This window comes from Mercenaria mercenaria, chromosome 11 (assembly GCF_021730395.1).
Source record: "Mercenaria mercenaria strain notata chromosome 11, MADL_Memer_1, whole genome shotgun sequence".
In the NCBI taxonomy this organism is placed as follows: Eukaryota; Metazoa; Mollusca; class Bivalvia; order Venerida; family Veneridae; genus Mercenaria; species Mercenaria mercenaria.
Window position 1 is genome coordinate 5,710,439 of NC_069371.1, and position 12,194 is coordinate 5,722,632.

General features: G+C 34.4%; 1 protein-coding gene across 1 annotated transcript in view; it reads right to left on the reverse strand.

The window, feature by feature from the left end:
- The window catches only part of LOC123532440 (ankyrin and armadillo repeat-containing protein-like), a 92,903-nt gene that overhangs the window by 53,038 nt on the left and 27,671 nt on the right, over positions 1 to 12,194 (reverse strand). The window contains exons 5-9 of the mRNA XM_053518370.1: positions 11,831 to 11,866; positions 5,256 to 5,360; positions 3,467 to 3,638; positions 2,327 to 2,510; positions 1,652 to 1,874 (exon numbers count right to left, since the gene is read on the reverse strand). Of these exons, the coding sequence (XP_053374345.1) occupies positions 1,652 to 1,874; positions 2,327 to 2,510; positions 3,467 to 3,638; positions 5,256 to 5,360; positions 11,831 to 11,866 (720 nt within the window). The remainder of the gene's footprint in view (positions 1 to 1,651; positions 1,875 to 2,326; positions 2,511 to 3,466; positions 3,639 to 5,255; positions 5,361 to 11,830; positions 11,867 to 12,194) is intronic.

Consider the following 12,194-nt stretch of genomic DNA (forward strand, 5'->3'; position numbering starts at 1 on the left):
TCCCAGAAATCTACCTTCAATTATTCAAAGCTGAAATGCTTGAGCACTGCAAAATGACTTTTAAAGTTTATAATACTGTGAATTCATCAATTTTTGTGGTGAAAGGGGGACAATTTTTGTGGTGAAAGGGGACAATTGTTTCAGGATGTCATGGTTGCACCAACCTAGGAAATTAAAACCCAACAGACAGAATTTCTGTTCATTTTATCTCCAAAAGTTGAAATCAAAGAATTCATATTGAAAGATATATTGGTAGCCATTACTGACAGTAAACTACCAAAATTTCTTGCCCACAAAATTAACTGATTTCACAGTATGCAATTTCACTAGCATATAATTGTTACAATATTACTAAATATTACAGAACACAAGCTCTTCATCCCAGAAACTATATCAACATTTATTTCTTCCAATACAACTACCAGGCAGCAACACCCATCACTTTCACCTGTTATAAAGCTTACAACAAGCCCTGCTAACCTACAATTCATTCCTTAATTTGTCTCTGATTAACGTCTAAAAGAAACTAAATGTGTGTCCATGGAACACTGGTGCCCTTATTCACTGTCACGTACAGTACCGTCATACACGTAGGTTACAATTTAAACAAAGATAAAAGAAACTGAAACAGTGAAAAACCTTTTTTTAGGAGGGTGTTTTTTTTGTGTGTGGGGTGCGGGGGGAGGGTTTAAATTCCAAACAACAAAATTCCATGCACACAACTGCACATGCTCAACAATATTCATATATTTAGCCTATGACTCTAGGTCAAACACTTATTGAGATACTTATGTGCTACACATATTTTTAGGCCCTTAATGCATATTTTTGACTAAGTCAATGTCCATAACTCTCGTCTTGCTGACAATAATGCCAAATGAAACCCCTGGTGAACAACTTCATATGCTGAATTAAAACAAACTATATAATATTTCATGACTCCAGGTCAAACACTTTTTGAGACTTATACAACACAACTTATACAATAAAACTTTTGGGTCTTTTATTTGTGTTTTTGACAAAGGCAAGGGCCATAACTCTGGTCTTACTGAGTGAAAATCTGGAATAAAGCCGCAGGTGCCCATTCTGAATGGTGATCCTCTAGCACAAATACTTCTTGAGATATGCACAGCACCAGTTTGGACGGACATCTAAATGGACAGATAGACAAAGGCAAAATCTAAGTGTCCCTCAACCTCTAAAAATTGGGGAAGTGGAGAGAGGAAGGGCAGAAACAATATTTTCTGCTTGACAGTTAACTGTTATGGCATGAATATCATCACAATTGCTTTGAAGTATCTGAATTCAGAAGTCTGAGATTTTATACTTATACTGGTACACATAGACACTTACAATTTAATTTTTCAATAGTCATCTGGGGTGTCTTTCAGAACATTACAGACCCTTTTGAGCTCAAAAAGTCCTTATAAAATCTAAATTATATGTCTCAAACCTAGAATTAGCAACTCAATTAAACTGTGCAACATTTAGCAGACAATTTTCCAGTCTATAGAGATGTACTCAACATGTGTCTACATGTACAAGTATAAAATCATAACCTTTCCAATGTTTTTGAACATATTTTGATGGCACTCTGTTGTGAACCTCATGAATCAACTTACAATTAAATTTAAGGGAAAGTAAAACATACCAGTTCCCATAATGTTGTTCCTACGGACATTTACATCCATTGACTGTATCAGCAACATTGCAATTATTTGTGGGTGGCTGTTCATTGCGGCATAGTGCAGCAAGGACAGACCATGTTCATCCTGTTTGCCGAGACGTGAAGCCTGCATCATTTTCCTGCATAAAGCAGAAAACATGGCCACCAATCCTCTCTTTGCACACTCCTTCAAACCATTGTAAGGGGTCTAGAAGAAAAGATAATAAGATGGTTAAAACTAGAAATACACAAATTACTAATTTTATTTCTTTATCTTTGGCAAATATGGTCCAATTTGCAGGTATTTAAGCCATTTGAAAGCAAATTTTCATTTTATTCTGGTAAAACTACAATTTGACAAACATATAATTTCTTCCTGTTATAAAATACAAAAGAACCTGTAATTCTTAGAAGCCAAAACCATAAGCCGGATGTCAAAAGTTCAAAACTCAGTGACAGCGGAATTTAACACTAATGTTCACAGTTTCTTCGGCACCTAGGCAATATTAGGAAATCTTTGAGCAACTGTCTACAAGCATCTTTATTCACATTCTCTTCTTAAAAAAGAAAAAAGTATAAATTATTAAAAGATAGGCATGCCCGTATGTATGAAGTGTATCATAAACTAGTCAAGTTTTCTGTGATACTGTATAGTTATACCTTGCATTTGATGGCTTTCTTATAGCCAAAATATTTCTTGAACTGCTCATGAAGATGAATATCACTCATGGGTAACTTCTTTGGTTTGAGCTTGTTAAGCTCCTCGTGGTACACCTTCACCCACAGGGGCTTCTGCGGGTTGGTTGGATAGAAGGTCTCAAAGTCCAGGCAAATTACGTAGTAGCTAAAAATAAAAGAAAGTTCGTAGTAGCTAAAAATAAAGAATGTGGTCTAAGGGAAAGAACTCTTATAAAACATGATTTATAACAGATATTTAAATTACTTCCCTTGGTACATGTCTTTGAAATCAATAAATTATTTGTTGTCTACAAAGTTGTCATCTTTTTGCAGAGTTCAATACCCTGGGTGGAATTATGTAAAAGGTAAGTATACTGCTGTTACATACCGTAAAACCATAAATATTCATGGGGGATTAATTTTCATTGATTTCATAGTTGACTCAATCCACGAAATTGAATTCCAACAAGCAAGTAAAACTTTTATTTATTTCATGTTTGACAGATGAAAATGATATTAAGTTATAACCCTTACAATGCTGGACACGATTGGTTCTGCCTTTGCGACCAGTGCAGGTCATGATCAGTCTGCATATCCGTGCAGTCTGATCATGATCTGCACTGTTTGCTATTCAGCCAGTATCTTTTTGGTAAGCATCGATCCCTTTCAACAGTTATTGGTACTGTCCAAATTGGAAGATGGACAAGTGCATTATATAAATTTAGCAGGGTAAGGGTTAAGTTGAAATCCATGAATTTATATCCAAAAGAAAATAACTGTTTTTGAATAAAAACCATGAATTTTTATGTCTACGAAAATAAATGATTTCCCAGTACACTAAAATCAAACATTTTCATCGACTAAATGTTTGCTATATTTCATATTGGAATCTGTTTCACACGACTGAATATTTACTATAAATGGCCAGTTAGTGAGGCATACATCTACAAAACATTTACATAATACACTGCACAATCAATACTAGGCTTTTATTTTCCAAAATATGGGGAGTTAAGCAATATATTGAAAATAAATCATTCATGAAAATATCCGATCTTATTGTTATCTAGAGAATGGGGCTGCAGTAAAGACAATCAGTTTGTCAATGAATGCTGAACTTACTTCTTGCCATCAATAGTTGTCATGGGAACTTTGTAATGGTCCATCAGTGTGTTTTCCATGTCGAGGACCTTGCCAAGATACGTTGTTGCATCTTTCATTATGTTATCATAAACGCCTTCAAACATGTCAGGGTTCTCAACTAACTGGTCTGTCTCTAAGTCTATCATTACACCTGTAAAATGCACAGACGTTCAGTTCTGCTAAAACACTATTTTATATTCTACTTCCATAAACCATGTTTATTTTCTATAATATACGCTACATGTGCTATGACACTACATATTCCTTCCTATAACAACCATATTTGACCTACAACATTATATATGAAATCTATACAAATCAAAACCACGATTTTACTCAGGAAGAAGTGTTTTTTTGGTCATATGTGTAACCCATACAGAATAATCGATTGGAGCTACATCCCTTTGAAATACATGTAGTTCTGCTAAACATAATTTCTTTATTGTAACTTTTTGTCATGTTTAAATGATTTTATGTCATTTTCTTATTTATACATGTATCTGAGTAAATATATAACATCATTTCCTGGAATCTCAACAGTATGAACACCATCGACAGGAAATTGAAACTGTGTGACCTCTGTGGTCAGGAACTGGAACCTTTACCCTGCCGTTTTTAATAGAAAATTGATCAAAATTGTTAAACACTGGGAAGAATGTGAACATCATACCTATGGGGTTTGACACTGATTTGAACATTTGTTTTTTTGTTTGTTTACCTCTGATTTTAAGTAACACAATGAAGGTCATCCGGACTCTTTCCAGCTTAATGGCTTAGATCCCAGGTGCGCCTCTGGCAGTATTTCAGGCACTAATAGGCACCCAAGATCCGAAACCTTTTGCACACCAGTTAGATGACTTTCTCCCACAAGGACCCAAGCAAAGGCTTAAGGATGTAGGATCGATTTTTTTCTAACGTTAAGAATTTTTTCATACTCTGTGAGCTTGAGGAACATTAGTTTCTAAGACAAACAAGAGAAGAAAAAACACAGGTCACCGAACTCGTTTTAATTTTATAGGGCATTTTTTTCACCCACTGTTTAAGCATTTCTGAAAATTTGTAAAGTTGAATAAATGATGTTACTTTATAAAACATAATAATATCCCATTTAATGTTACGGGGATTTCACGTCTTACAGGTTAATATGAATACAAGGTGATGTCAGTATTATATAAGCATAAATGCCACTAACAAATCTGTCATTTTTACATGTTGACATAATTACCCCACCCACTTTATTTTCAATGGAAAAATGTATTTAGATTTACAAAAAAAATTCTGACGGTAACCGATTTTAAAAATATTTTGCAGCTTTGACACACAAAAATGCTTGAAAATGGAATGAAAAAAAGTTGGGATATCCTGAAAAAAACCCTCGTACATCCTTAAAGCCACATGTAGAGGCAGGGATAGTCTGTGTTCACACCCTATGTTTTGTTCACAGGAGATAACTCCTGAGCCTATCTAAATTTTGTATAATTATGTCCCTTTTCTTCTTAAAACATAAATAATCAGAGCCAAGAAAGATGGTCAGAATATTAAAAAAATAAAAAAGATCATCTAGTCGGTAGCCAGCTAGACTAAGGCAGGATGAAAGATGTCTTAAAACCTGAATTGTTATAAATAAAATAGGCATGACTTGTGTTAAAAGAATAAAGAACAAGTCTGGTTAATCTACATTCTTCAGAAGCAATAAATTAGAAGTGGTGTGTATGGTATCATAAAAACAACACATTTTAAGCAAGTTTTTAAATTATTTTCTACATACCTCCATGTAGGTGGAAGTAGTGGTTTCCAAAGTTGAAATTCTTGCACTTGAAATCTTGACTCAACATCAAGGGAGGTAACTCTCTTTCTGTTCTACACTCATCACCTGTTTAAATGGACAAAAATTGATAGATTTTACATACTTAAAATTCTACTAAGTCTTCAAACACCTGCATTATTAGCATGTAAATAAATCTAAAATATTAGTATGAATGAAAGTACTTTTATTTGTCTCATAAGTAAAATATATGACTCCTTGTTTCATGGCTGTTCTATGGCTGCTTGAACCAGTTACTAATATGTTTCAACATTTTCTATCTTAATATATTGATTCTGGGTAATAAGTTACTGTGCAATCATTGCTATTCATGAGTGCACTACTTTTTAAGGATTTTGCTGTTATGTTAATCCATGAAGAACAGTAAAATCTCAAACTCAGTGTTCACAAATTCATGTCCCAAAGAATCATGGTCAGTTTTGGCAAAACCGTACAATTTCATGGCCATGAAATTTAATGAAAAATATTTATGGAAACTCAATAAAAATAGTGCAAAAACAATTTTACTGCACAACATCATTACAGCTTTGCACTACTTTTACTCATCAAATCCAAAATGGCATAAAATGCGATTGACTTCACATTTATAATCAGGTAAAATTCTCATTGCTACCCAAAATACTAAATAAATACTAAAATACAAATGTGAACATAAAGCTAAACAAAACTATCAATGCATTTGAACAATGGAAAGTATACACATAAATAACAACATAAAACAACATTGAAATTATTTACTACCAAAAGCAGCGCTGTTACAGCTGTTAAAAGAAAAAAACAAACAAAATTTTACAAACGTGTAAATGATAAATTCTCATGCTAAATTAAATTTCAAGTGACATCTATCTGATGAAAATAATACTGTTGATTAGAACATAACATGTCAAAACAAGGAGTGCGTTCAATAAACACTTGATGCCCCCAGTGGCATCCTTGTCGATAGATTTTGCACCTAAGTCCAGAACAAGGTCAAGGTCAAACTGAGGTCAGGTGATGTTTGAAGATGAGGAATGGTCACAGTTTACATCTGCATTAGTATCAAGTCATTCTAGTAAGGGGTACTGATGCTAGACGAAACGGTCCCATTTGGTTAACCAAGAGATGGCCCATAAAAAGCAACCTAAGTCCAAAATGAGGTCAAGGTCAAAGTAAAACTGAGGTCAGGTGATGTCTGAATATGAGGAATGGTCACAGGTTACATCTGCATTAGTATCAAGTCATTCTAGTAAGGGGTATTGATGCTAGACGAAACGGTCCCATTTGGTTAACCAAAAGATGGCCCATATAAAGCAACCTAAGTCCAAAATGCGGTCAAGGTCAAGATCAAACTGAGGTCAGGTGATGTCTGAAGATGAGGAATGGTCACAGGTTACATCTGCATTAGTATCAAGTCATTCTAGTAAGGGTTATTGATGCTAGACGAAACGGTCCCATTTGGTTAACCAAGAGAAACTGATGGCCCATATAAAGCAACCTACGTAAGTCCAAAATGAGGTCAAGGTCAAGGTCAAACTGAGGTCAGGTGATGCCTGAAGATGAGGAATGGTCACAGGTTACATCTGCATTAGTATCAAATCATTCTAGTAAGGGGTATTGATGCTAGACAAAACGGTCCCATTTGGTTAACCTCATATGGACGAACGGACGGACAGCACAATCACTATATGCCTCCCGCATCAGTAGATGCTGGGGGCATAAAAACTTAACTACTTAGACTTGTGGAAAATGCTACGGAGAATTCAAATGTTTATACAATAAATGTATCAATATAAAGTAAGATTGTTGGTTAGAGGCTATAATAATTATCTGCTAAGTCATGGTATATAATAATTAAGTCTCCCATCTAAATGTAGATTATGTTGGTGCTTGGCTTTTTCTAATGTTACAGAAATTTAAGGATCTTCGAACAATGTAGCACAGCTCAATCGTTCAATAACACCATAACAATGTTCTGCAGACATACAGTAGATTTCCACCTAACGGGCATGCCAAAACAACAGGCACGCCGAAATTGCGGCAACTTTTTCAAAGTACAAAATAAATTTGTTCTTTATTCATTATAAATATTGACCAGTACAGCGGGCACGTCGCTAATGCGGCATTGCGGCCACTTTTTGTGGAAAAAATTGCTTATTTACTATGTGCTAACTAACCATAATTACGGGCAGACAAAAAGATGGACCCAGACATCCTTTGTTTATTTAACACATTGACCTTGTTTATTTAACAGAGTGTAAACGATCCCCTGCCTGGGGCAATTTACAACAAGGTACAGTCCGTGTCTGATAACTTCGGAGTGATGTATTTGGACGAGTCCAAGTCAGAAGGGTAATCGATAATCATCATTTGTCTAAGTAAACACTTTTATATTATACTACTACTGAAACGCTTACATTGAAGTAGAAGATTTTAGTATCGGTCGTAGAGCGTTAGCCTTACATGTGTGATTCTTTTATATTTCCATTGTCACGTTGGTTCGAATCCCACCGTGATTTATACTTTTTTTAAATCCTTGCTTTTTATCTGTGTTTTAATTACATCTTTTAAAAGGCAATTGAAAATTTTCAAAATGCAGTAATACAGCACTACGGTATACAATAACGAACTAAAAAATGAAAAAAATGATGATGCTCGAAATAACTTTCAGAATATTTTGTAGTATGCATTAAGTATCATTCTTATACTAAACAATGTTTCTCTTTGCAAAAAATACGCGGACGTCTCGGACATGTTGACTACACTAATACTGGCAATATACCAGAGAGGAATTTAACCTGCACGAAATTTCCGAGTGTTTTCTTGACTATGCATTCATAACATGATGTGTTTACACATAGCTGATGCTTGGTCCCCTTTAAACAGAAATTAATTTAATAATATTTCTATCTAAATAAATAAAGATATATTCAAGGAGAAATGAATGATTATGGTGGTTACCCTGAAAGAGTAACAAAAAAAAAAAAAAAAAAAAAACAGCAACATTCTCCTCGACTCGAGCCTACGGCCCGCAATATTCAATATTTCAAAGACTAATGCTTAACCACTGAGCTACCAGGACTGACTGACGTATTGCAAACAAATATACCTAATATTATTGTTTATGTAAGCTGCTTTACCTATCTTGTTCGTTCTATAAGTCCAGAAAACATAAACAAACATGACGTCACTCCGAAGTTATCATACATGGACTGTACATCGATCAATACATGTGTATTTCAATCAGGTACACTTAAATCGGTATTGCCTGGACGCTTGTTATACAAATGTAAGAGCAAATTCAAGCATTTACAGATCCATGATGAAATGCTGAAATTATTTTGTCAATTTTGTTATGAAAGCTTTAACTGTTGAGCAATTAGCAGCAGATATAACTCATGTAAGTATCACTTTAACCTTTTTGATCTCAAAGAAGAAATTAATTGTATTGAATGATGCGATAATTGTGTCAATTTGCAGGGGATTTTTGTTCTTTAATTTGGTTTGTAGGCCTATAACTGACTTTATTGAACATAAAAAATTATGACACATTACATGTACATAATTGACCCAAAACATGGATTAAGATCAAACTCCACATCCAAATCAAACATATAAATGAGTTTTCTACAGAATATTACTAATTAAGACATTCTTGCAGAACAGTATCACTTGCTATATGATACTGCAAAACATCCACCAGTAACACTGTCATGAAATGGCAGACCTGAATGTAACAAATATGCCATTTCTCCTTAACATTTATCTGCACCATAACTTTGCAGAACATTGCCATGTTTCTGCGTAACACTGGCATGATGTTATAGAACTCTGAACCATGGTGTTTCTGTATAAAAACAGCCATGACAACTTGCTTACGCTAGCTGTTATTAAGTTCTACATTACAGTGATCCTTAGCTGTTTACATGTGTAATGTATATGTAATTATGGATGTGTGGACATATATAATGTATATGTAAACAGATGTAATTTTTTTCTGTTTTTAAAATATGCTGTTGTAATTTTATTGTTGTACAAACCAAAATAGGACAGAATTGCTAAATCATAATCTGCTAAGATATAACATAAATAAACAAAGTAAATCTAAAACGCATGGTCTGCTTAGCAGAAGTGAAAGAACCAATGATGTCAACATGAACTAATTATTTTTATAAACATTGTCGCATGTATATAACTCTTGACTGGTTCCCTTTCAAATCTATTTACTGAATCAGTGGTCATGATATAAAAACAGCTTCTGACTGGATGAATCACAGTCCTTGTTCCTGAAACTGGCCAATAAAATAGGCTGCACTCTGAGGTTGGTCTACATGCATTTTGGGATGTCAGAGCAAGATGACATTACGTTTTATCTTGCCTCCTACAAGATTCTTGCATTTCTATTGGTCAATAGATGTCACGTGGAGACAGGATATATTCCATATCCTGCAAGTACATTTCAGATATACCGTAATCGGCCGAATATAGGTTGCACTCGTGTATAGGACGCAGTGAAAAAATATCAGCAGAATTCTGGAAAAATGATTATACCCACTTATCCGAATTTATGTTTGTCCGAAATTCGCTATAGTTTCTACAAACTCGCCGGTTTTTGCTTAATCATTGTCGATGTTTTTGGATGTTGTGGCAAGTATCTAAATTTAAAAGTATAAACTCTGTGTAAGCACTAAACTGCTGCATCCTCTGACCACTCCATGAATATTGACGCCTGCGAAAACGAAAGTACACTTTGGCACGTGGCGGTAAAATGACGTAATTTTAAGACTGGTTTGCAAATTGTTCTGAACATTACGGATCAGTGACTATGATCATATTGGATCAGTCTAAAATCTCACATGCACATGTTTACAATTGCCCCCGGGTATGAGTAAACGGTTAATTGTTTGCAGATTGTGACAGTAGGTGTAAGATAAGTAATGCCTCGGGCGTGAGTTTCTCGATGAACAAGAGGATTATAGACAACTATCAAAATTATGTTTGAAGATTGGATAATCAATTTCCCGGCTACCTGATGTGGAGCTTTAAGTATTTTGATGCAAAATGTGTGAAAACACGCCGGGAAAGTTTTACACAGGTCTTGTTAAAAACTTAATGATCAGTTACAGAAATGCGTTGTAAAATATATTTTAATGAAAAACAGCATTTATTTATCTTTTTTACGCGAGCTCTAAATTTTACATTTTATACAAAAGTAATTTACGACGCCGGGTCCCGATACAGGCTATTGGCTATGCCCGAGTCATTGGTATTTACTCCCCTTGAATTCTCTTCAATATAGAGGTACGCGGGGTAAACAAAGATCGATTTTCTTAATTTTTGAGTTGAGGGAAATGTTTGGTCTTTTTCTATCCCCATATATAGGACGCATCGGTCCTTCGAGACCAGAATCTCCTAAAAAAATGTGCTTCTTATATTCGTAGAATAACGGTATGAATTTTGATTAAAAAAAAAAATGGCTTCCCATCGCTAGCGTAATTGAATCAAGTCAGATTATAAACTACAGCTATAGATATCGTTTCCGAGATAAAATATTTAGTGTTTTCTTGCTGTTCTATTTTTTCCTATCTAAATTAGGTGCATGAAATTAGTGGAAATAGAAGACCAGTAACTCTGTATGGGACGGCCGCGACTGCCAGGTTGAACTGTTGTTTTAGTTAAATCGTCGTAAAGCAAAGGGATTAACACATTTGTAAGACAGCAGTTTGTTGTAGAATCATATAATATACCTGCAAGATAAAGGAATTAACAGGAAATGGGACGAAAGCCAAAGTTTTAAGACATTCCTGACATCGTGTAATCTGATGATTTTTGGAAATGATGGAACATAAAAGTTTTTCAAAACCAGTTAATAACCTGTATAAATGAGCTTCTGTGTTTTGTGATTCAGTCAAAATACAGTTCACTTTGCATTTTATGGATGCATGGTGTTAATCAACTATAATCAAAGCATGATGACCAGAGAAGATTGCAGGATTCCAGTCTTAGTACTGTAACTGTAAGTAGCTTTATTATAATATAAAAATTATGTCAATTACAGTGAGGATATAAAAGGTAGTCGGCAAGATAAAATCGTTACACTGCTTGTTGGTACACTGCTTGTTGGTGACAGGATACGGGATATATGCTGTCGAGGAAATCCATATCATGCGGAAGCTCTCGCCTGATATGGATTTCCTCGACAGCGTATATCCCGTATCCTGTCATCAACAAGCAGTGTAACTAATAATATGGAAGCAATTTCAGAAAAAGAAAAAAATGTTAACATTGCAGTTTCAATATCAGACTGTTCATATGGTATTACAGCATTTTTTTTTGTATTAATAAAGACACCCAAATTTCGTTATCAAAAATACCATGATCATTGGTTCTTTTTTGACTGTTTTTAACAGCATGCACTACAAGATAAAAATCATCAAAACAAATCTTGTTTAGATAAAGCCATTCATTTCAAATGGCAAGTTAAGGCATGCAAGGCATTATGAGTGATTGCTGCTATATTACCATGGCAACAATAAACTTACTGCTGTGGTAGGGTGATGTTGAGGAATGAGAGTAGCCTGTGAAGTAATTTACATAATCATTAATATTTATAAATATAACTTAATCACTGTGAAACAAAATAAGCATGTTAGCCCAAAATTAGATAAAAGGAGGTAATACTTAACAAGAAATTACAAAAAGGGAGGTAATTTAAAATATCTTTTACCATAAAATGACTTTTTATGAAGATGAGATAATTGTCTTTACTATTAAATGAAAAAATAATTAACTATTTTATCATAAGGATACAATGCAGTATATCATGGCTAGATAAGAAACCCAAATTGAAGAGCAGTCAGACTATTGTAAGAGACAGAGGGTTTGTAATTTATAGCCATGTGCTGG